Source organism: Castor canadensis, chromosome 7 (genome assembly GCF_047511655.1).
Source record: "Castor canadensis chromosome 7, mCasCan1.hap1v2, whole genome shotgun sequence".
Taxonomy (NCBI): Eukaryota; Metazoa; Chordata; class Mammalia; order Rodentia; family Castoridae; genus Castor; species Castor canadensis.
In genome coordinates this window covers 51,698,619-51,725,736 of record NC_133392.1, presented here as the reverse complement: position 1 = coordinate 51,725,736, position 27,118 = coordinate 51,698,619, and the positions used below count along the sequence as shown (strand labels likewise).

The 27,118-nt window shown below is 37.9% G+C and overlaps 1 protein-coding gene across 11 annotated transcripts in view; it reads left to right on the top strand.

Moving 5' to 3' along the window:
- Ank3 (ankyrin 3) overlaps positions 1-27,118 on the top strand; it is a 618,024-nt gene that overhangs the window by 424,175 nt on the left and 166,731 nt on the right. For all 11 annotated transcript variants that reach the window (XM_074078910.1, XM_074078911.1, XM_074078912.1 and 8 more), the window contains 2 exons: positions 852-950; positions 22,119-22,217. In XM_074078910.1, the coding sequence (XP_073935011.1) occupies positions 852-950; positions 22,119-22,217 (198 nt within the window). The remainder of the gene's footprint in view (positions 1-851; positions 951-22,118; positions 22,218-27,118) is intronic.

The window sequence follows — 27,118 nt, the reverse complement described above, 5'->3', positions numbered from 1 at the left end:
CTGTCATTCTACTCCTCCAGGACCAGTTCTTCAGGGTCTGCATGACACTTACCCTCTGTGGTGTCAGCATAAGAAAAGCCACTCTGAATGGTGCCAATATGACCCACCTTCGATCAGAGCCAGTGAGACGGCTAGCATGGCTAAGAAGCTTGCTAACAAATTAGAAATGCATCTACTTCCTCTAAGGTTCCAGTCTCTGGGGGACTAAATGAATCACTGCATGTTAAGCATTTTTTAAGGAAGTAAAATGACCATCATGTAAAAACACCCAGAGAAATGTGTTACTGAATAGGCATTCGCTAATAAAGAAATCAGCTTTTAGACTCTTTATGGAATGTAATCACCCATTATACAAAAAACCAACTTTGTGATAATACCTCTTTCCCTCAAAATTGCATTGGTCATTAAAATTGGCATTTATTGTTATTTAATTTGAATCTCTATTGAATACACAAAACTAATCGAATTTTGTTTAGAGTTTCAATGACCAGTTCTATCATCTGCAATAAAACAGTAGTATTAATCAAGCTTTCTATAAGCTATAAAGATATTCTTATCATTACTATTTGAACTTTTTGAAATGTTAACTTCTATACTGTTCCATTACTACATTGCTAAAATTGATCAATCTCTACCCTTGAATATTCCTTGGCTGTTCCTCTGCCTATGAGTGTGAGGTTTATTAGAGAGCCTATGAACAAATTAGCACTGATGGAAACCTAGTACAGAATGGAATGTGGATCTCAGCATATTTTGCTTCCTCCTACTTAGGTGGGTACGGCTATGATATTAACCGGTCAGAAGAGGGGCCGGCAGGAATCAATTGAATGTCTGTTGTGTTTTCTTCACAGAGTGGCTTCACTCCGCTCCACATAGCTGCTCACTATGGAAATATCAATGTAGCCACATTGCTGTTAAACCGAGCGGCTGCTGTGGACTTCACTGCACGGGTAAGAACATAGCAGTATGTAATGCCTTTACATCATTTAAAATGACTTTTACTTCTCCTTTCCCAGCATAAGCAGGAGGTTGGGACAGGTGACGTCCAACCATCCCTCCAATTTGTGAAAGCTATGATTTTCTGTTTGCCTTAGTACATTTTCCTGCTTTTATATGACGTGTCTATTTCCTAGCTGAAAGAGTAAACTATGATCAGGGTGTGACATGGGTAGGTGACAGACAGTCACATGTAGAGACTACGCCATTCACATAATCATGCCTGGGAATGACAAACAGTCCCCGACATTGAAATTTGGGAGAGTGTTAGAGATTTCTAGTGATCATGGTCCTTCCCTCACAAGTGGTAATGGGCCAGAATGTCTATATATGAGGTTCAAGTTTCCCAACCTTTGGAGTTTTGTCTCCCACAAACAAACTTTCATGAGGTAATACAATTCTATAGCCTCAGTAAACTGACATTCATTAAGAAAGAACTAGAATGCCATGTGTACCACTGGACAGCAGCTTGGACATCCAAACATAGTATACTGCTCTAAATGTAAAAGACCTGTCCAGTGCTTAGCTTGATCATCAGAAATGTCATTGTCACAAGCAGAAATGAAGTTGGAAACAGGTATAGTATAGTGGTGGCTGAAAGTCCACACTCAAAATTCGGACCCTAGAATTTAAATTTTGGCTTTAACTCCTCTCTGTCTATACAAGTTTCCTCATTTGTAAGATGAATTAATAGAAATTATGAAAATAAATAATAGCCATAATAAAGCGATATTGTTAATGGCAAAAGGTATTTCCAAAAGATCTTGGTTCTTGCACTCTGGCTTGGAAGAATCCAAGCAGAACACATGGGCATAAAGGGAGTTTGTTAAATGTAAGGGAGGAGAAATACAAAGGGGAGCATGGCGTGGCCCAGGTGGAATCTGGATGCCAAGAGAGCATGCTTTTCTTTCTCAGGTACTTTTAAAACTTATGTTAATCTCTGGGAAGAGAGGAACCCGGTGACTCCCAGCCAATAATCAATGAGTGGGGCGGGGCATGGGCGGTTCCTGGCCAGGTGCAGGTGGTCTGGGCCATCCCTGGGCAACTGACATCTAAGTCCCAACTTTCACTATCCTAGCCTGCCTCATTATCACCTCGCTCTCATTGAGTCACTGTGAGAATTAAGAGATAGTAGATATAAAGCACTTATCACGATCAGTGCAGGATGTATCATCTACAGCAGAGGGTGCTTGCTGAACATAACATCTGAGGTGTTACTTTTGCTAAAACCTCATTTGTTAGAAGGATGGGATGAGAGGAGATAGGACACAATGTCAGTACTAACTAGAGCAATAAAAGTAATACCATTTTTTAAATACTTGCTGGGTGGGAAATGCCAACCTAAGTATTTTTATCTTACTTATTCTTGTATGAAGAAAAGTGTATAATTTCCTGCTTTCCAGAAAAGGAAAATAAGTCTTACAGGCAGTAACTGCTCTGCAGTCCCAGAGGTAGAGGGTCAGAAGAGGCAGAATTTCAGCCCCAAAGCTCTTAACCACTCCAGTACTCTGTCCCCCTTAGGCACCTTAAAGGAGTTCATTGTTCTTTTCCTCTTATAATTCATTAGTTCTATAAAAATTAATAGGAGCTCAGATTGTGCTAATATAAATGCTATTTCCTGCCCCATTGTCATCAGCTTGCTGAAAGCCTTTATTGTGTTAAATGATTGGAAGGCGCCTGTCAGTTCTTTTCACTCTAGAGCTCTGCTCTCACTACATTGACTGCATTCTTGACCCGACAGATCCAAGGCCTACTTTGACTCTTTGAAGGACAAAGTTAAGCATTTCTTTAATCTAAGTATAAAGGGGGCATGTCATTGTTAGAACAAAGTTCATTTCAAGATGCATTCTTCTGGTTTTATTTCTGTAATTCACAGCATAACAAAAACCTCATTAAGTCACATCTTCTAATTAGGACATTTGGAAAATTCATGTCAAGATGGTGTTTGAAGTTTGTCTTTGTGCCATTGTTCAGAAATTTCCTGATGTTCTTAAATAAGAAGATTGGGGAATGCTTAAGCAAATTACAGTATTTTCACATTTCTTCAAGCAAATCCAAAGCATCCATTTCCATTAAAACAATGACTGTGGTAATTACAAAAGATGCTTCTTTACTGATTAGAGATCTGGAATCCTCAGACCTGCCTTGTTACCTTGCCTGCATTACTATTATCTCACCTCATGCCTGCTTTTGCTTAAAATATGTTACAATTCAGACTTTGCACTGATTTAGAAAGCATTTTTTCCCAATCGTTCATAACTAATGAGGACTTACAGCATTGTGAGCTGAAGGGCTGTGGTGGAATTTGATTATACTTATGGGAGGCTGTGTTGTTGCTTACTCCCGACAAGTCCTGCTTCTCTCTTGTTGGTGATGAATGACTTGCTTTAGGGTGTTTGAGAAGAACTCTTCATAAACAGCTTATCCATTTTAGGTTCCAAATCTCTAGTAACTCCATTACTAATAGTCCAACATCTACATTTTCAGGCTGCAGAGGCCCTTCCCTTCACAACCTCAGTGGGGTCGGTCTTTCTAGGTCACAGTTCTCTCTCAAATGCAGCTGATGAAATAATAGGCCCTGAAACATAGATGGGATCAAATTCTCTCTGCTTGGAACAGTGAAGATCATTAAGCTTCATTTCCAAAAACTGGCTGCAAATTATAACCATAAATCATGTGTTTCAGAACCACGTTTAGGTAGAGGTATAGGAGATGGTTAGAGGCCAATTGCAAAACCACCACAACAACTTGTCTTAGGGGCTGTGATTTCTGATTTCTGACCATCACAGAGAATAGGAGGGAGTGGAGGATTGAGAACATTGAAGAAGGGAGATGCCATCTCTCAGAGTTTGCCAACGCTGTGGGCTAGAGGACATGACCCAGAGCTACCTGCTAGCAGAGAAAGCTAGAGAAGAGGAATAAGGACAGCATTTGTGCAGTGCAGTAGATGTTCCTTTCCAAAGCAGATAAGGGGCAGAAACAAATGCAGTGTGACTAAAGGGAGTATACAATAGGGTTGGATTGCTTTCTCTGCTTCTTGGTAATGCTCGCTAATTTATGCAGCAATAAAGCAGATCCCAGCCAGTGACGAATTTATGCCTCTGAGGAGCAATTCAGGCAGCTAATTTATAGCACACTTACCGGTTTTATTAAGGCTTTTTCTTAAATTTTTTTTATTACGTTGATTTTGATTTTCACATTGTGCTTTTGCTCTGTGTGTGTAAGATATCCCATCTGACATTTTCAATATTTCATTTGGGATTAGCCATGGAGAGGACCTACCTGTTCAGCCTCCTGGGTCCCCTACAGGAGTTAATGCAGTGACTTCTAAATGCAGTGCAGCATCAGCATCCTTTGAATTGCGTCTGCTGAGATGGCGTTGACACCACCTGAATTCACGCACAACCCTTGCTCTCTGCAAATCCTTCTAGCTCTCTTGGGAAAGAGAATATAACTAAGACACACCACAGATGGTACTGATTAGCATGCCAGCAAGGAGCATGTATGCAGTGGAAAAACTAAAGGCCAAATCATATTATGAGAATATCTGCAAAGTGCCTTTCATTGATTGAGGAAGATAGATTAATACTTTGCAGACTAAGAGTTTTTCCATCAAATATAATGGACCACCTAACCTAATCTCCATTCTTATGACTGACCTTTCTCTTGTAAATTATTATTCAGATTCCCATTTTGAGAAGAAAATTGAATAAAGCATATTTCTATTAGTCTTGCTATTTAGTACTTTATGGTTTGGCCTCTCACTGGATTATGGATTTATGTTTCCAAAAGGATTTTAGGTGGTTTATAGATAAAACATACAAAGTAAATCTTGGGAGGATGAAACAAAAGAAGTATCACCAAACAGCTGGGATATGCAAGGAGATACAGTTGTATAATAAATGTAGGCCTTAAAAGTTTTGATGTGTGTGGAAATAAAAGCACGGATTATATTTTTGTGTATATGATACTAGCAATCAAACCCAGGGCCTCATGAATACTAGTCAAGTGCTCTCCCACTGAGCTAGACCCCCAGTCCAGTTTTCACTTTTTGACAAAGGAAATCTTACAATTTTCTATAGAGGCAATTTTTTGTATATAAAATAACCCAAATATGATTTTTAGCAAATGAATCCTATTAAGAGCAGTGAATTACACAGCTAATAATATCTTTAATTATTATGCTGTAAACAGCTTAGTTTATTGCCCCATACCACCTATGGACAGTTCATCTGTGAAGATACCTTGCCCAGGAGAGACTGCAGACAGGTATTCAGCTTTATGATGTTCTAAATTTGTAGGATTAAATTTGGATATATGCCACATATCAGTAATTGGTTAATATGGGGTAGTCACTTGGGCTTTCTCAAATATCAGATGTTTAATCATATGTTTTGATAGGAGCTGGATCACATTTGTACTCAATTAGATAACTTACTTAAGGTATTTTAATTTTGGAAGAAAATGAGAGCATTATTTTTATTTTAATGGTTTTCTTTGGTGTTGAGAGAAAACCCTTTTTTTCATTTATTTATTTACTTATTTATTTATTGGTGGTACTATTTGCCTGCAGAGATCCTCCTGATCTCTGCCTCTGGAGTAGCTAGGATTATAGGCACCCACCTGAGAGCAATATTTTTAGATATGAGACCCATTTAACCTATTGGTGGAGAAATAAAAGTGTTAGGTTTATGTTCTTCCCAAACAGAAGGCCAACATGATTCAGCACAAGTAATGTCTGTGGATAAACATTACCATGAGATTTCTAAATTAAACTAAATTTAGAAATAATTATAGAGCATCTACTATGAACTAGACCTGAAGTTTCAGAAAGTTACCTGAGTAAACTTCTTGTTCTATTAGTACTTATTATTAATACTCAGGTACTCAGTCCTTACTCTACAAATTTGTTCAGGCACCAGGGTACAAAACCATATAACACAATGTTGCTCTTATGTCCCCCAAACACAACTAAATCTAGCTGTAATAACAAACAGGACTCTTCTAAAAGTTTAGAAATTGAAGAAAGGAGTTCTAAGCATAAAGACAGCTGATGCATCTTGAACATCCGCTGAGTCAACAGGCTGTGACCCCCTTCCTGGATACCTCTGGTGACCACCTTTCTGAGGCCCCAGAGGTCACAGTGTTGCAATTTATCTTGTTTGCTGCCAGCAAGAATCCTTTCACCATGACTCTCCTAGTCAGAGTTCAGGCCTCTTGCCCACGTTTGCACCCCAGCAAGAAGGGAGGACTCTTTCTTCTATACCTCAAATGTCAGTATCTTATTCAGTAGCCACTTGCTAAGGGGTAGTAATTTTCATTTAAATTTAATTTAAAACTTATGACTTCATCCTCAAGCGCATATCAAGTGCTCAATACCTGCACATGGCAGGTGACTACTGTAAGTAGATGGCACAAATACTAAACATTTCTCCAGCATTGAAGAACATTCTCTTGGACAAAGTTATGACATCATCTGTCATAGGCTTGCCTTCCCCTCAATGTCATAATTTCCTCTAGATGTAACTTGCCCCCAAGAAAGGTGAGCCCTTGGCCTCATCTGTGAACCCCTCAGCTTGTACTTCCACTCTCATGAGATCATGTTATTTATGTAGTGGTGTCCATTTTGCACACTCTATTTCCTACCTGAGCCCAGGGAAAGCTGAGATGCCTTATTCAATGCTGTCTCCATTTTCCATCTGGTCTCTGGGTGCTCACCTCATGCTTAGCTCTGTGCTGATGACTTTAACTCAAGTTTAATTTTCTCAACCTTCCAATAGAAGACTTGCTACCCACAGAGAATGTATTTCTTACTATCTAGATCTTTTTTAGAAGAGAGAGGCATTTATTGTAGAAAAACATTCCTCACTTTGTACTTTAGGTCTTTTATAAGAAGGCAAGACCTTTGTTTTTGCTGCCAGCCTTTAATCTGCCTGTCATGCAAGGGTGCCCTTGTCAGACCAGCATCATTCCATTCAACCAGTGTGCTGCAGATGAAAAACATCAAGAACTGTACCATTAGAAAATAAGTACTCAGTAAATACCTTCCCCTCCTTTCTTCTGCAGGTGAAATTTATAGCAAAAATGATTATAAAGCTATAATTAAGCATTTAAGAAGTTCCTGCTTCTATGTCAGGATTTCACACTTAGTATCTCAACCAGTCTATGAAGGCTAAAGTCAAAATGTAATAAAAATATATTTACAGCTCCCTCCCACATCCTGCTCTTCACCTCACATGCACGACTTTGAATTCCTTGGGGTCACACCTGTGTCATCTTACCCATTTTGGAATCCATAGAGTACAGCCCAGCACCTGGCACTGGGAGAGACTAAATATATACTGATGGGATTCAAGAATGAAAGAACACAGTATTTCTAGGCCTCCTTGATCCCTGCTCCTGGGTATAAGCACCTGTGCAGACCTGTTCTCATTGAGCCCCAGTCCTCTCCCAAACCATGCAGACTCCTGTTTCCTCAGCCTGAACCTCCCATGGGGTTAGGAGCTGCTTCTCAAACTGAGATTTACTACACTAGGAAGAAAAATAATGAGATTCTAATAGAATTTGAAGTCACACTCAAGTGTTGAATGTCAGAGACTGCAGGGCAAGTTTACCTGAGTGGGAGGAGAACTGTTATTCACCTGTGTAGATAACCTTAGAAGACAGGCCTAGAACAAAAGGTTAGTCACCAGAAGCTACTGCCAAGCTTGTTGACTCAGGGTGTTTGCAGCAGGGCCTCAGGCTCAGTGTTGTAAGGGTGACCACCCATATGCGGCTGACTTTCATGACAAGGATAAAGGGCTTCTGGAGACTCTGCTTTGGTTTATGTAGTGGTATCTTTGCAAACACATGTTTAAAATGTTTCCCCCTTTACACAATTTGTTTTTTAACAAAAATTAAAGAAAATACAAACCACTCATAACAGTCCTGTACTGTTTTTTACTTGCAATTTTATTCTTATAAGAACCAAATATACACACACATTTCTTTACACTTAAGTAGCATTAAAGACAAAGACTTTCCTAAAATGGGTTATAAATCCTCTTTTGAATGAAAATGGGGATTTGTTAATGTTAGCATAGGAATGTGAGTTATGGCAAAGTAGCCAAATGGCCCCTACACGCACCACATATGCTTGTTTCCATGATGATACTAACATCTTGGGAGGAACAAAACCAGCAGATTTTCACAGGGTAGGCAGATGGGAGGGGCTGATATACCATTGTGTATATTCTTATAAGCATGCCATGCCATCTCACCTTCTTTTTTTCATTTAAACCCTAAATTCCACTCGGTGGAGAACCTCCTATATATGTTTTTTAAAGAAATGTATTTATGTTAAATCCACTTGTATATTTGAAATTCATTAATACCTTCCTATATTGTATGGGATCTATATTGTTGCTTATCCTAAGGGTTTCAAATTGGCAGAAGCATGCAGAGAGAAGTTGGACCCCTCAACACCCTCCCTGGATAAGGCATTGGTCACGGATGTGGTCTGGACCAAGTCTCTTCATCACCTGGCCTGCAGATTTTTTAACATCTGAGAGAGAAAGATGTGTGACAACCATAGGCCCTTCTCTCCTGCCCAGCCACCTTCTCTGATAATGATGGAGGTGACTTTTAGCCTCCCTCCTTTCCAGCAGACATAGGTACAATGTCTATAGTGGCAGAGTTAGACCACATATCACAGTCACTACTGGAGTCCCACAATGGCCCTGAAGCTTATGCTACATGTTCTTGGGTGTGCATCAACTTTATCATCCATAAAATGGATCCAGTAGTAGTACCTGATGCATGTCATCATTATGAGGACTAAATAAAATAATCCATTTAAATCACTCAGCATGCTTGACCAACAACACATGACCACAGGCTCTAGACACATGATGGCGTGATGGCAGCCCTTTGAAGTACTTCTAGACGCCGTCAGAAGTGTTGCTGCCCAGAATGTCTGGGCTCCACTATTTGCAGTGGTGTCTGCCAGCCTTTGAAGAGCAATTAAGATGACCATTATTTGAGACAGGAAGAACTCCAATAAGAAAAAGAATCTCAGAAGTTGGAAGGTACATATTTCTTTCTGTTTTCTTCCTTGAATATGTGTCTTGCTTCCAGCAGGGCTGCTGTAAAATTGTTGCTCTGAACACATTTTTAAATGACCCGAATAAATCCTATTTTGAAATTCTGTGAAATAAAATTCCATTAAGGTAGGAGTTAGCAGAGCTTGACTTTATTCATTTGCACTTTAAAAAAGAATTATTCATTAGCTGTAGAATTTTCATTCCCTTCACTGAGTGCAAATAACAGTGTGGGGCTGCTGTGTCCTGGACTGACCCTCCGCTGAACATTCTGGCACATTTTCCACACTTGCTGTTCTCCAGAGGTACTTGGTCCCTTCCCTGAGCACTGCACTGCAGGTTATCCCATAGCAATGAAAAGCTGTTGCTGCTTTCTCTGGTTCCTAGTTGTTAGAGTTGCCACACAGCTCTAAAGTAGCTTGGAGTGAAGAAACAGGAAAGTAAAATAAGACATAAAAAACAACAAAGCAAGTAAACTATTCCCAGAATGTATGGTTTATAATATCCTGACATCAAAGGCAATGTGTATTTGAGCTTTGCACTTAATCCATGGTCATCCCAAGAACACAATTGACAGCAACCTCCCTCATACAGCTAACTATTTGTTGTCTACCAGTGCCAGAGTTGCAAGATGAATTAAATACATTTTTGAATCTTTAAAAATCAAGGAACACTTGACATTTAGAAAATTGATGACCTTATGTCAAATCATTAGTTCAATCTCTGAATCCAAATAGCACAGTCTCTACACAGAAAACACTGTTGACATACAATTTCCAAACAAAGGGAAATTGAATATTCAATGCTAATAAAAATATTCAGCATCTAATAGTGGTGAACTTAACTGTCATCTTAAAATAAGAACTCATGGTTTCTTTTCCTGTTTTATTAGAGATGTCACTGTTAATGCTCATTTAAAAGTAACTGGCTATCTGTGTTATAACAAAGCAACCTTTTGCCAGCTTATGGTCTTTGGAGAGATGATTGGATCCTGATGGCTCTAATTTCATCAGTGGGTTAATCCATTAATGATTTCTAGCTAAATGGAATATGAGGAGGTGGGGCCTGGATGGAGGAATTCAGTCACTGGAGGTACAACTTTGAAGGATATATCTTGTCCCTGGACCCTTCCTCTTTCTCTCTCTCTTCTTCCCGGCCACCATGAAGTGAGTAGCTTTGCTTCACCGCATCTTCTCCACCATGATGTTCTGCTTAACCTTGACATCAAAAGGAAGGGATTCAGCCAACTATGGACTGAAACCATGAGTCAAAATAAATTTTTTCCTTCTTTTAAGTTGTTTATGTCAAATATTTTATTGCAGAGCAAAAACGCTGACTATGTAACCCTTTTTAGCTTGATCTTGCTCATCTATGAATTTGTATTAATACTCAATAAAATGAGATAATGTCTCAGAAGACCTGCACAGAGTTGGTCCTATAATTAGTAGTTTTGTCCCATTGTAATTATATTTGTTCTCAAATAAACCAAATACTTGCTTGGTCTAAATAGGTATCAGTTTTTTAGCAGAATTCTAACAAATTCTGATGATACAAAAAGGCATTTACTCTTTCTATCTTCAGTGCCCTATTTCCTCATTTTTATTAAATAATGGAGATCTTGAAAAGTAATCTGAAAATATAAATTTAAAAACCATATCTTAATACCCATTACTATCTATCAAGTAAAATAAACAGAGTTGACCAGAATATGCAGATAGGAGAACTCTTGAACACTGTTGATGGAGATGTAAAATTATGCAGCAAAAATAAAAGTTTGGTGTTTCTTCAGAGGAATTATTGTATGACCCATTAATTACACCAAAAAAACAAATGAAATCAGCATGTCAAGAAATACCTGCCCACCTACATTCATTACTGACAATAGACAAAATGTGGAAGCAACTGAGTGTCCAACAATGGCTAAACTGAGAGCAGAATGTAGTGTATATACATTAGACTGTTATTCAGCCTTTCAAAAGGAAGGAAAGTTTGACTCATGCTACAACATAACTGAACCTTAAGAAAGTTATGCTAAGTGAAATAAGCCATCAAAATAAGGCAAATAATGAATAGTTCCACTTATGCAAAGTACCTAGAGTAGTCACATTCACAGAGCCAGAAGTAGAATAGTGATTGCTATGAGGAGGAAGGGATAAAGGAATGGGGAATTGCTTCATAGATATAAAGTTTCCATTTTTTTAGATGCAAAGAATACTAGAGATTGCACAACAGTGTGAATGTACTTAATGCTACTGAGCTATACACTTAAATGGTTAAGATAGAAGTTTTATGTTATATGTATTTTACCACATTTTTTTTATTTCAAAGCATATATTGAAAAGCACTAAACTAGGTATATACAAAGACCTGGTCAGCTGTAACATCCAGTGATGCAGAGGTAGAAAAGGTACTCGTAATTGAGGAACAAGGTCTAAGACCATGTCTGGTCTCAGTCTTCCTGCCCTGTTGGCAACAACTGGGATTGTGTGTATCAGTGAGGGGGTGTGTGGGAAACAAGAACTGAGAATTTACTCTAAATATGGTCTGCCTCCCCCTAGTGCTAAATCATTTGAAGAAACCATAGAAAGACCTGGCAGTGCTGTATCTAAATTGTTGGTGAGCCATCCTCTATTTATCTGAATAGAAGCCTCTGCCAGTATTAATGAGAAACAGCCTTATATTATCCTTAAAAGAAAGCAAACAAATCTCCTGAGTTTAGAGCAGAAGTGATCCCAACATTCAGAGCCTGATTTCACAGCAGACAAATTTCCAAGCATTTTCTGCTGTTGCCTGGGGAGCCCCATCTATCAGGTGTCCAATCCAATGGGATTTAGTGAGTCTCTCTAGGAGGGGAGTGAGATTGGGGAAGTGTTAACAGTGTTAGTACCTTGAGGGTCAGTCTCAGACTGGTGTGGACTTAATCTTCTTATCAAGAAAGCACAGAGAGAAAAGATGATATAAGAAAAAGTGAGTGGTTAGCACAACTGGAGAAGAGAGAAAGACTGTCAAAAAACACCTACTTCATTTCATTAAAGTCTCATGAAGAAAGAGAAAGACTACCCTTTAACAATGGCAGTCATCTGCATGATCAGTAGTATGAGGAAAGTTTCCGAATTTTATACTGTCATTATTAATAATAGACCATCTAAGTTAAATTTCTTTTAAAGGGAAGTCTTCCTACTTACATTTCAGACTATGAAATCTAGAGTGTTTCCTTATAAGTACATTTAATCATTAGAAAATTTCTTGGGTATATCTTTCAAGTAGTGAATCCTCATCATTGAAAGCATCATTGTTTGCATATATATTATGGGTTTCTTATGACATTAAAAAATTAGGCATATCACAACTGAATGGAGCTTGTAAATATTCTAAGTGAAAGAAGCCAGTCATAAATGGATGCATGTATGATGCCATTTATATGAAAGGTACAATCTAGGTAAATCCATAGAGACAGAGTAAATTCATAGCTGAACAAGCAATGAGGGGGACTGAAAAATAGGAAATGACTACCTAATGGTGTGGGATTTCTTTTAAGGATTGTGAAAAGTTTCTAGAATTAGGTACAGGTTGATATGTACAGCTTGTAAATATATTAAAAATCACTGAATTAATTTTGTACTTTAAAATGGTAAATTTTATGGTATATCAGTTATACCTCAATAAAGCAATTATAAAAATAAACAGTAATGTTCAGTGGAAAATAATAAAAATTTATAGAAAAATGTTTTTTAACTATCAAAGAAACTAAATGAAACAGATACAGACATAATAGGCTGAAACACTTTCAAAGGCATATATGTACTTATGGGTTGAATGAGGATGGTAATAATCTTTAATATCCTTCTCTGTGAACCTATTTGTGAATCATTTTTTCTGTTTCTATTTATATTAGGAGTAGTGCTAAAGTATAAAGAGACTAAATTGAGAAAACAGCAATTTTTAAATCTGTATGTTTTACATGTAGGTACTCAAGGTATTGAAATCTTGATCCTCAGACATCTTATTTTGTTATGTTAACTTTTTAAGCCATGGTAGTAACTTAGATACAAAAGTCATAAGCGTAAAAATTAGCAGAGGATACTCAACATTTGATTATTTTAGAGCTTGTATTTATTGAGAACATTCCAAATAATCAAACTAAAGTCATTGTATTGTTTAATTTTCATTATCTAGAAGATTTTAAGTGGTCTACCCAAGTAAACGTTGGTGAACCTCAGAAATGGCTTGACTTCAGTGATTGTTTTATGAACTGAACTTGGCCTGCTCCTTCTGTTTTTTGGGGTTTTTTTGTTTTGTGTGTGTGTGTGTGTGCAGAGAAGCTGAGATGGAAGAGATAGTTGTTTTACCCAGGTCTCTGTCATCAATAGTGTGGTGCCATATTTTTCTGTCATGTTTTAGCACATGTCATGTTATATACTTCGTGTGCCTATCATGTTACACCAGCCTGGCTATCCTAGGAGTCCCACCCAGCACAGCCCTGCTGTGGTTCTGCAGTCTGAGCCTGCTCTGAGCCAGTACTTCTCCAACCCCTTTACATCCATCAAGAGAACCAGTTGATTTAGCACCTTCTGATTTCACCCACTCTTCACTGATTCCTTCAGGTCTGCTTGGTTTTTTTCTATCCAAACTATTCCATAATGCCCTTCTGAGATTTAGTTGTTTCATATATCTTTAAATGTAGATAAGAATAGTATCATACCTAACTTTTTAAAATGTTTATTAAATGCCAAGCACCATTCTTAAGACTCTCTGCTTATTAACACATTTAATCCTCTTGACAATGTTATATGTATTATTATTAGTCTGATTTTACAGGTAAGAAATATGTGGTACTGAAGAATGAAATAAACTTACCTACAGTTATGTATCTTGTATGGGGCAGACCTGGAGTTTGAGAATAAGCAATCTAGCTCATAACTTCTATACCACCCTAACAAAATGCAGTCTTTCTCTCTTAGCCTGCAGACAGGCACTACAAAAGTGCTCTGATAGTAAGAAGTGGCTGTATGTTCATACTGCCAAGAAGCACGGTTCTGGTCTAGAACTTGAGGACAAACTGTGACAGCTTTGAGAACTTTGGCAAGTTAGTTTGATTTGGGGAGCCTTAGTTTCCTCATCTGTAAAATTAGGACAAAAGCCCCACACTTGCTCTTTCTAGGGTTGTGGTGAGGATTAGATGAGGTAAGAGATGTGGAATACCGTGAACTTCCTTCCTCCTTTCGACGGGAATGACCTCATGTCTCCTCTGGTCAGCCTGTGAGGGAGCTGAGGAGGTACTGTGTTCATTGCACACATGAGAAAATATGTTCACACAGTGTATGATTCTCAGCATTCATCCCACAGGAGAGTGGGTATAGAAGAGTGTGAATGAGGACCTGCTGTTCTCAGTGAAATGTGCCTTCTGCTAGACCTATGCTAAGAGATAACATTGAAATACATTATAACCAGGACAGAATTTCTCCTCTGCCCCAAACTCATTGTTGAAAATCTTTTGCACATTTCTAACACAGGAGTTTAGAAAGTACAGTACAAATCTATTTTTGGAGTTAGTTGGAATAATCCAAACAGTGATCATGGTAAAATATATGACAATATATTACAATAAAATATATTTTACAATAAAATATATATTACTGGAGAGGAACATGGATGATGAATTGTAGAGGAGTAGTGTTTACAAATCCTGAGAGAGATTAGCTCGTTCTAAGTGATTTGCTTCTTCCTTTTTCCCTAAATGTACAAGGCAAAACTTACTCTTCTAATTTGGGATGTTAACCCCTAATATCAGTGGTTGGTGTCTTCAAGGAATGTAGGTTGTAGATAAAAAGCCTTACTTGAAAATCAAAGTGGAAGGAGATTAGCTTAAAGTGAATAAACTGTGGAAGAAAAAGACCTAGCAATCCCACTGCAAATCTGTACTTTAGGGGAAACGGCAATGATCCATGTTGTTTTCCTAAGCACTTAATTAGGTAATTGGCTCAGAAATTGGAGATAATTAAATGTGCTGTGTACTATGATTTCATTCAGTCAAAATTCTGAATATTTGTCCAGATCCTGTTAATGTTCTATAAAAATATTTTTATAGCCAATTCCTTTCATTGTTGTTTAAAAATGTATGTGTGTGTGTTTATAGAATTGCTTTTTTTTTCCATTAGCAACCATATTTTTTTTAAGTTTTTTTGGCAATCCTGGGATTTTTTTCTTCTTTATTATTATTCTACTGGAGTATATTGTGACTTTTACAAAAGTTCTTACAATATATTATAATTAAATTCACTCCCTCCATCATTCTCCTTTATCCCTCCTCCCCCCATTCCTAGAATAGTTTCAATATAGCAGTCATACTTTAAAATGATTGAGAAATATATACTACAAAGAGGAAGACATTAATCATATTTATACTTTGAATTTTAGAGTGAGTAATTATTACATTGACTAGTTTGATGTAAAAGCTAAAGAAGATAGGATTGTGCTGGTTATGAAAATAGTGGTTTGATTTTTTTTGTGTGTGTGGTACTGGAGATTGAACCCATGGCCTTGTACATGCTCACCAGGTACTCTACCACTTGAACACCATCCCCAAAGTAGTTTTTAAGAGAGCTCAAGGAGTGTAATGAAATGGAAGGAGCAATACCTGGAAACTGGGAAAGATGGGGGGTCTTGGTTAAGTCCCAAACTCTGTAACTTCAGATCAATCACTTAAGCATTCTGTTCTCTTCCTTACCTTATCATTAGACTGAAGAACTCTGAGGCCTTTGCCAGTCCTGTTAGGGGAGGGGGACTTAAATACAATCTATGAATTTTATATGTATATGAAGATAGAACATTAAAACTTGTCAATCATTTTAAATAGAGAGTAGGGAGATGGTGGTCACGACCCTAACCAAGGTACATTGTAAGCATATATAGATATGTCACAGTGAACACCCTGTACAACTAATATGTACTATTAAAAATGTAAAAAAAAAAACAAAACAGTCCCCAAGTTTCCATGGCTGGGCATGATGGTACATGCCTGTAATCCCAGCTACACATGAGGCTTACAGTCCAAGGCCAGTCCTGGACAAAAACATGAGACTCTATCTGAAAAAAACTAAAGCAAAAAAGTGGGGGTGTGGTTCAAGTGGTAGAACCACAACTGCCTACCACCCAAAAAAAAAAATTCATACAAAATTAAAGTAGTATCTACTTCTGTTTATACTGAATTCAGGTCAGATTCAAAACTCTAGGTTGAATTTGTTTTTGCCCAAGTTTAATTTCAGAAATAACATAGAAGTCTTTAGTCATGTGGAATTTTCTACATCAATTGGGAAAAAGAAGAGCAATATATCTTTAAGTTCAGAATATCTCTGGGGTTAGCAGTTTCCTTCAAAATGCAAACATTAGACAAGTTGGTGACTAGATAAAACCACCTGTGGCTATCAGAGGATAGGAACTGAGGCAGAGATGGTGTCAATGGGCTCAATGCAAATAGCTTGCCTTTTATTTAATAATATATCATATTTCCTATTATTAAATTATCAGTCTCCTTTCAATCATGTAAGAGCCTGAGATGGGATGGTTCTAACCTGTCCCTCCTTCTGTATGGGGTTATGTCATGCATTTTACTTTTGTGTGCCAAACCCCACAATTCACTGTCACTGCTTTTACTTTAAGCGATCATTATCTCTCATAATTATTTATCTTCACTTTTGCTGTTTCCAGAGCCCTTTGTGCAGATCTGTTTCTGACTAATATCATATTCTTATTATCTGAGAAATGTCCTTTTACATTTTTGCTTTGTAGTTCTGCTGATAGTAATTATATCAGCTCTTGTCTATCTCACAAAGTCCTTATTTCTCTTTGCTCCCCACCACCACTGGGCAACACATTCTCATTGGACCACTGTTTACTTACAGTGTTTAAAGACGTGCACTGCTATACCTTTTGTCTTTATTGCATGAAATGTTTCTTCTTTTCCCTCTGTCTACCTTCAAGATATATTTATTATCTTCCATTCTCAGCAATTCGGCTGATGGGTCTCATTGTGGAGTTTGTCACTTATCTTGTTTGATAGCCTCTGAGCTTCTTGGATTTGTGTCTTCATGTCTTTCAATATTTTCAGAAAACTTTTCCATTAAGTCTCCACACATTTCTTGTGTCCCATTCCATCTCTTTTTATGCAACTCCATTCATTGGCTCTGTGTTGGTACACAGTTCTTGGACACTCAGTTCTTTTTATCACTCCACTTTTTCTCCTTGTTTTCCAATTTTGATGGTTTCTTAGTTGAAGTTCTCTGGTTCTTTACCCAGCTGTGTGGAATCCACTCGTGAGCCTTCCAAAGGAATTCTTTTCTGATATTGCAGTTTTTCTTATCAAGTATTTCCCTTTGACTCTCTCTTAAGAATTCTGTATCTTGCCTGAAGTTGCCTATTGCTCTATTTACATTGTTCACCTGTTGCCCACTAGACAGAACACTGGATATTGTGTATAGAAAAAGGAGAGAGGGAGTTAATTTTTGTCTGAAGTGGACATACTTCTTTCTTCTATAAGGCTGCAAATCTAAGAGATGAAATAAGTTGTCATGAGTTTCTATTTTGTTTGAGGCCTCAGATTCCTCTAGGGACTGCTACATTTGCCTCATGCTTAGGGTCATATAATTTTACTTAGTTTAGTGTGCCTTCTTCAGCTCTCTCGGGACACCTGTGGTACCAGGAGGCCAGTGTTGCCTTAGTAGTTGACTACTGTTGCTTGTTATTTTGTGCTAGACTCTGCTGGGCCCAGGGACGTTTCGTTCTGGCTCAGCATTAGTCACTGGGAGTGTGCCTTTCCTTGGGGCAGGATCTTTTTTCTTACGCTTACCATTTCTACCATGGTAACCAAATTCTGCCTTGTATCTCTGGTTACAGATAAAGACTCTTCATATATTAGGCCAAATTGCATCCTAGCAAGCATGTACAAATTACAGTTCACTGCCAGCAAACAGGAGCTCTTTTAAAGTTTTTTGTCTCTAATATTATTGGGCTCTTTTGATAGGTTGCTGTTTGCTTAAACACTGGAAGTGTAGCCCAGACCTGTGCTTAGTAAAGCAAAAGACATTTTTATTGATTACCTGAAGAATAGCCCATTGAATGGTCTGAAGGTAGCCCATCCTTCTTGATTTGGTCCTAGTTGACAGGAATAGCTACTACATGATTTAGGAATGAAAAGAGATGTGTATCAGTCAAAGTACTATCTGAAAGAGATGATATTTTTTTATTGGTAGTACTGGGTTTTGAACTCAGAGTTTCATATTTTCTAAGCAGTTGCTCTACTGCTTGAGCCAGGCCTCCTTCTCTGAGAAGCAGTAGTCTTTAGACAGAGACATTGAGTCCAATCTGAAAATACCACACCAAGAGGGTCTGGAAACCAGAATTCTGGTCTCAATTCTGCCCCTAATTAATTGTTTGTCTACAAATTACAGACTAGTACTGTGTCTCATTTTCTTTATCAAATGGAGTTAATAATTTTTATACTATTCATTGGATTGCTATAAAGATCAAATGAAGTTACAGTTATGTAAGCATTTTATAACACTTTTTAAGAGTTTTAGAAGTTGGGCACCATTGGCTCACACTTGTAATCCTAGCAACTACTTGGGAGGCCAAGATTGGAGAATCACATTCTGAGGCCAGCTTGGGCAAAAAGTTAGCAAGACCCCATCTCAACCAATAGCTGGATGCAGTGGTGCACACTTGGTATCCCAAGCTACATGAGAGGATAACTGTCAAGGCAGCATTTCCAGGCCAGCCAGGGCAAAAAAGTTTGTGACATCCCATCTCAAAAGAAAAAAAGCTGGTCCAGGAGACATGCCTGTCATCCTAGCTACTGTGGGAAGCATAAAATAGGAAGACCATGGTCCAGGCTGGGCAAAACTGTGAGATACTATCTCCAAAGCAGAGTAAAAAGGGGCTGGAGGAATGGCTTAATCTGTAGAATACCTGCCTAGCAAGCATGAAGCCCCAAGTTTAAGTCCCAGTACGACCAAAGGAAAAAAAAATAGTTGTAGAAATATAAAGCATACTTTTAGAAAGGGCCAAAGAGGTATAGGAAGACACATGAGTTGGGATTCAAGACATCCTTTTGCAATCTACTGTGTGAGAGTGTACATTAACATGGAAGAGAGAAAGTTAGAATTCTTCCTTTCATAGAAAATAACCTTTTGTGGTAAAGGTTAGTTAACTCCTTGTCAACCAGGTGACTGTCCATTGTGTAAGGAGTGATGGCATGCAAGCCCTCACTCCCCCCCGGAAAGTGATGAGTCTTTGTCCTGTCCCACTGGGCTCAGTGAGCTTTCCTGTTGGGCTTCTTCTGTTTTCTTAACCTGACACTTCGCCTGTTGGCTCAGGACATTCACAGTGTGTGGTTGAGGTCATTAGCAAGACACACAGTTAGGATCAGAACACAGAGACAAGTAAGACAAGTGTCCTCACAAAGTGTACTTCCTTCTCACATCTGTCACCCACACCAGAGAAAACTAGAGTACACATAATGCATTACTATAGTTTCATTTCCTCTTTTATTATCTGTTACACACATTGAAACCTCCAGCTATGAGTCAGTAGGTCTTAAAGAAGGGGCCAGCAAAGGACTATTCACAAGCCAAATCCAGCCCACTGCCTGTTTTTCATTAATAAAACTTTATTAGAACATACCCACTCCCTTTTATTTTTTACCCATCATGTGCAGCTGCTTTGTGCTACAAATTTGAGCAGGTTTATCAAAGGCTCTGTGACCCGAAAAGCAGAAAATTTGCCATCTGACCATTTGCAGAAAATGCTTGCCTGGATCCAGAGATGTAGCTCAGTGGTTGAGTGCTTAGCTGACATGCATGAGATCCTGGGTTCAATCTCCAGGGCTTTTAAAAAACAAACAAACAAAACCCAAGTTTGCCTACCCATTGTAGAGCAATGCTTCAAGTCCTCATCTTACCATCCCCACCATTGTTGCTAAAACAAATTTGTTTTCTTCAGGCATGGCTCCTTCTTTTTTTAAACAAATTAATTGCTATATTTTTGGATGTAAGAATAATAAAAATGACCATTCATTATTAGAATAATTCTTAATTTACATTTTAGCACCTAAGCATAATGAGATAAATGTACAATCTCTCCAGTGTGGGAGAATGTGTAATTGTTAAAAAAAAAATTCCACTAGAAGAGATGGGGACAAAGTACATGTTAAATAATGCCACGTGAGGATGCAATCAATCAAAAACAGATTGTGAGAAATTTTACACAATGAATTGCTATCTTTCTTTAATAAATGACATAGGGGAAATGATAGGTAGAGGAGCTCTGGAGATTAAAAGAGACCTAAAGGAACTTTCTAATTTGAAACACCGACTGAGACAGGTAGAAATAATGGGAGAATTTAAACGTGGACGAAGTCTTAAATGTTATTTTACCTTTTGTTTCTTAGTTATGATAATACTATTTGATTCTTAAAAAAAAAAAATCCTTATCTAGCCAAGTGGGGTAGTGTGTCTGTAGTCCCAGCCCAAGTTACATGGGGAGACCTCATCTCAAAAGAAAAAGACGAAATATCCTTGTCCATTAGAGATAATTAAATTGCTATATTTACGTGTGAAATGATGTGATGCCTGAGATTTTCTTTCTTTTCTTAATCTCCTTCAGCAAGAAAAAAAAAAAGGAGTAGGGGGTATAGAAGAAATAATATTAACAAAAAGTTGATTTTTTTTTTTTGGCATTGCTGGGGCTTGAACCCAGGACCTCATGCATGCTGAGCAAGTGTTATACCACCGAGCTACATGCCCGGCCCCAAGGTTGATACTTACTGAAACTGGGTGAGGAACACCTGAAGTTCACAATGCTTTTCTCTCCAACTTTATGTTTGGAATTTTTCATTAAAAGAGGTCTTGCTTTTTAATGATATGTTTGAATTTAAGCAATTAAAACTTGAATCCTGGTTCTGTCAGGTATTCCTGCATTTGTAAGATGGGGATTGTAGTGGAGGATGTCGATTGCATTGTGAGGATTATTATAACTATATGAGATAGTAAGAGTGTAAGAGATGGGGGTGTAGCTCAATGCTAGAGCACTTGTCTAGTATCAGTGAAACCTTGGGTTGACCCCAGCACCACAAGAGTTCCTGATAAGTACAATTCCTGATCACCAGGAAGTGATCAATACCTGGTATTATGAACGTTATCAAACTATAAATATATAATCACTGTGAGCCTATTTAACTAATGATCTTACTGACCTCTGTGAACAACAGACCTTAAGCCCATATTGCTACTATACAAGCACAAGGAACCAAAATAAGGGAGCTTTCTGAGTACCTACATATATTTTCTTGATGATCTGAAAGCAGTCACCTGTGCTCACAGCACCTGTAAGCTGTGTGGAGGACGTAATTATGGTAACCAGCTGTTGATAACTAAGAGAACATAGTTGAAATTTCAGATCGTTGAAACAATATGACCATTGAGGATGGTCTGGAAAAAATACTATTTTTCTGTGAGATTGCCAATAACACCTGGAAATGTATTTGGCCACCATGTACATGGAGTGACATAGGTAGGGCAGATGTCACAGTTTCAATAATTAACGTCTCTCATTGACAACATGAGGCTCTACTGAACCCAGGGAAGGTACCAACTCACATGACATTCTTTAACTAAGTCTGATCAGGATAATAGGTGACTTGTTAGTCAACTACTCATTAGCCAATATACTCAGTATCTCACAAATTTGTAAGAAAATAATACATTGACTTAAAGATGCAGAATTTTTAAGGAGAAAATTTATCATCTCAGTCATCAGTCACCACCAGTGACTGAAATAGATAAACTTGGATCCCAATCTACAGATTGTCTTGCTTCAAATTCATCCTTTCTTGAGTCTCCTTTTGAAATTTCTTTGGCTGTCAGAAATGTTGGGAAGCATACTGTTTATAAAATACAAGAAAAAGAATGAGATAACATTGGAGGATGTTTAGGAAACAGTGTTTTGCTTAAAGCAATGATATCAAACTAAATTTTTTTCTATTTTTTACAGAATGACATCACTCCTTTACATGTCGCATCAAAAAGAGGAAATGCAAATATGGTGAAACTACTGCTTGACCGAGGAGCTAAAATTGATGCCAAAACCAGGGTAAGGTACTACTTTCTTGCATGTTTATACCTACATTCAGCAATACTTCTCCTAATACCTTTGCATTGATGAGACATTGGCTTTATTTTTATTTCATCTGTTCCTGTCTCTTGGAAAATGCCTACATTTTTTTCCTTAAAATATGGTGGTCATCCAAAGTTATAAATCATTAATTCATATTTAGATAGTGTCTAGCTTTAATTTTAGGGACAAGGTCTAAGGGCAGAGTTTTTATTGAGTTAGATTTTCAAGAACTGACATTATAAGCTGAACTATTTGGTCAGTTCAATATTAAAACTGATAGGTTTTCTGCATTGCTCTAATTCTGAATGCAAGGAATCTAAATGGTGGCCAAAAAAAGGAAACAGTGTGGCTGTCTCTCAAGAAATTAAAAACAGGACTATCATATGATTCATTAGTCCCAACTCTGAGTGTATGTCCAAAAGAATTGAAAACAGGGTCTCTAAGAGATGTTTACACACTCTTATTTACAATAACCAAGAACTGGAAGCAATCCAAATGTCCATCAATACATGAATGAATTTTACAATGTAGAACATACATAAAGCAGAATAATAGTCAACCTTGAAGAAGAAAATCTTGCACCTCCTACAACATGGATGAACCTTTAGGACATTGTGCTGAGAGAAATAAGTCAGTCACAAAAGGAGAAATACTACATGATTCCACTTAGAGGAGATGCTACAGAGTCAAAATTATAGAACTGGGCAGGGATGTGACTCAGTAGTCAATCATGTGCTTAGCACACATGAGGCCCTGGGTCTGATCCCCAGCAACAAAGAAAAAATTGCCATGGCAAGTAGAATGGTGGGTGCCAGAAAGCAGGGAAGGAAGAAATAAGGAGTTTCAGATAAAAAATTTCTCGTAGCCTGTGACACCACAATGGGACTAGTTAACACCACTGAAGTATACAATTCATAAAACAATTTTGAAAGTAAATTCTATTTGTGTGTACTTTATCCCAATTAAAAATTTTTAATTAAAACATGTAAAACCTCACAAATATGTCTAGCTAGGTGTTTGTGGTATGTTAGCTTGTTTTCATTGCTGTTGTGGTGGTATTGGCAATGGTGCTGGGGATTGTTGAACCCAGGACCTCACAAATGCCATCATATGCTATTTATTTGGTATGAGGCCCAAGAGCATGGGAAAGAACTTGGTATCTAGTCTGAATTCAGGTTCTGAGCTTAGCCAGTTGACACTATTTAACCTTTCTGGTTATAATTTCACCATCTGATGATAAAGAAAATTAATTGGCACCCTGGAGGATTGCTGCAATGATCAAGATGAAGATTGTAAACTTTGTCAACATGAAGTAGGCCAGAAATAAATCCCAGTCATACTAGTATGTCTCAGACCCTCAATTAGTATTATGCTTCTAGCCAAGGGGTTTTCTTTTCCCAGGTTCCATGTGTTTGTTACAAGATCTGAGCAAGAGCCAGTCTAATAAAAAGGTGGCCTTGCCATAAACATCCACTCACTTAGGGCTTTAGATAGACCTCCTGCCTTGTAATTGTGCCTCCCGCCCTCAGCCCGGTGCTTCTCCCCTCAGAAAGTCCTGATCTCCATGTTTCTAAAACTAGCCTGGTAACCTTCACTTGATTCCTGTAGTGTTTTGACTTACTAGTTCATCTATTATTCATTGCATTTATTCACTCAACCAATAAATGGCTATTCAGTGCCTTCTGTGGATCAGATACATCCAGTGAAAAACAAGGCATGACAACCTTTTCTTTGCCTTTGTGAAGGGCTAGTTTGTCCTCTGTACTCTGTTCTTCATCCAGCCCAGCCACAAGTACTCAGCAAAAACCTCACACTTCTTTTTCCTTATTACTATTGAGCCTGAAAACCATGTATGTACCTTATAAGAAACAAGCTTTCTAAAGAGGAAAAGTGAAGGACAATGAAGATTGACCCCTAAAAGACTATCTCAGTAGGGAGATAAATTGAACAGAGGGTCTCACTGAACTGACTTTTGCATCTTTCAATAACAAGGAATTCTTATAACAAAGAACCATTGCTGTAAATTATAGGGTCTGCTGCTAAGCACATGCTGTTTAAAGAAGTTTCAAAAGTGGACATGCATTACTTTTGCCACTTGATCATCACCTGGAGGTACAGGATCATTTGAAATAAGGAATTTTTTATGAGGAGAAATGAGGGATACAGGAGCCACGCAGGAAAGAGAAGCTTAAAGAGATAGATACCTAGACATTCTCTGGGATTTTAGTTGGGACTAGAAATGACCTTATTTCACACTCTGTTGATACAGTCACCAATCACCAAAAGAGAAAAATTGCTTGACATTGTGCATCAGTTACCAAACATTTACACAGTGTGTTTGGTACAATGAGAAGAGAAAAGGTATGCATGAAGTTCATATGGGGGATATGCTGTCACAGAGGAGGGCCTGGATATAAACAGAATTCTTCTGGATAAAAGTATCAACAGTGTGAAATAATGTACATGGGCAGAATTTGTTGTGCAGCTTGGTTTCTATGCCTCTTCACCTCCCTGCACTGAAGGGCTATCTTATTTTCAACAAAGATAATAGAATCCCTTTACTTTCCATTCTGTTTTGACTTGAGTTTACTTTTCTTCTGTGTTATGTGAAGGAAAGACTTGGAAAACCAGAGAACAGAAAAGCCTGTCATTCTTGTATTATGCTCCTGCTGTGGGAGTCAATTGTGCCTAGACCGAATTCCTGGCAGACTAAATGGAAGAAAGTGTAGTATATACCCAAAATATGTGAACTATGTGTTTTCCTCATCAAAGCTTCCCTTCTCTCTTGCCAGAATGAGGAAGTAGTGATTGAGAGTGTGGGTACAAAGGAGGGAGGGAGCTAAAATGTCAAAAGGCCATGGGGACAAAGCTGAGAACAGAAAGAATTTTTCATCCATACAAGTTTTAACTTCCCAACTCAGTAGTAGCTTTTGAGAAAGTAAATACCTGTCCATCCGCCTCCTAAGCACTTCCTACTATCGTGGCTTCTGGTTGCCTTCAATAAATCTGAGCTGGTAGCACTAATTCCTGTTCAACGACCAACATCTCTTGACTTCACCTCAGTGGCCAGCTCAAAAAAGTTCCTTTCCCTATGGTGCTGTTGCCTTCCTGAGCTGCTGATCTACTAAAGGATTTGGTTTAAAAGACAGCTTGTAGAGCCCTTTCACTCAAGGAAGTAAATGTCAGTTTTGGTCAGAGTAATTTAGGTATGAGCTGAGCAAGATCTTACCAGCTTGAAAAGCAGAATGAGCATAGATTTTATTTTATTTCAGAACTTAGGACTTAATTTCTAGCCTTAAATGTGAGTAGCAGGTGATATAATTGTGACCTGAGAGAAGTGCATCCTCCTGAATCTGTTTCCTTCCCAGTACAGACAGGGAGCAGTTCTGATGATCTTACGAGCTTCTCACTAGGAAGGGCAACTTTAGCATAATTAGGACTGGGACTGTAGCTCAGTGGTAGCCTGCTTGCCTACCATAAAAAAATTAATAATTATTAGTTACTGTAAAATTCAAGAGGATTACACATGAATCTTCCTGGAGTTTAGAAGAACCTGATATACCCAAGCCATCTTGCCTTTATTTGGCTTATTTCAAGAAATCTTTTCCTATCTTCCCAGTCCCATCATGCTGACTAATATCAGCTGGCATTGTAAACCAAAGCTCCTGTTGATAGCCACATGTAAGTGTGTAGAGAGCATCTGTAACAATGGTGGGAAATGTGCGGAGATATAAACACATCTCAAGGCAAAGTTTTCAATCTGGTTTATATGCAGCACCCTATTTTTAAAATGATTGATGTCATGGATATATTTTTTCAACAAGATCTTAATGGCTTTGTTTCTTAGTAAACTGAAACACTTTGCTAATGATTGGCCTACTATTTCTTTCCACTGAACTAATGCTCTCTTTAAAGCCAGCATGAGTGTTTAGTACATGTTGAAGGAAGAAGCTTTGCACCAGATGGTCTCTTGTCATTTTCATTTGTTTTGCATCAATTCCCAGCCTAAATAGAGACTCAATATGGTCCTTATACTAGAGTTATTTCTCTCCTCTCATGACTTCTGTCCATGTAATAATAAAGACAGATATGCTCATATTTGCTATTTCAGGAAAGGTGCAGTGTTCTAGGTAGTCAGGAAAAACAGTGCTCTGATTCCCAGAATGCTGCTCCAAGTGCATCCCTGTCAACTTCCAGCCTTACTAACAAGGTGCCACTATCCCAACATCATATATCCTATTACTACAAGACTGTATGTCTACGCCTTGACATTAAGATGCACCATATTTATCTTGGTATCTGTAACACTTAGCATACTTAACAGTCTTCCTGATACACAGTATCTGCTCACTAAGTATTGGCTAGATATTAAAACACGATACATGTCTTAATATTACATTTGTCAATTAAGACTAATTGACTTGAATGGAGACTGGTTCTGTGGTAATGTAATTTTTCTCCCTAAAGCTAATGGCATCCATTTCCCAGGTAGATGGAAGGTTTTCAGAGTGCCTCCAACTTGAGAAGTATTGATTTCTTACTATCCTGGGAGGAATCATCAGGCACTTTAATATCTATATAAATGCCTATCCTTTCCCAGAAATGTAACTGGTTCTACTTCTCAGTATAAATACTAAGGAAAAAGACATATTGATACTGGCTTTTGCTTTCCTTTATATTTTCAGGAGTGTAATTGTCTTGATTAATAATGAATCCCTGAAGAAAACATTAAATATTTCAAAGTCATAAAATAGTGTCCCTCAAAGAGAAAATTTTCAAACATTATTTCCTCTTTGAAGTTCTAAGATGTGTTGACATGAGCATTGGACAGGCCAAAAACTCTAGGCTTCTATGCTAATCAAGACTAACTGGAAGAT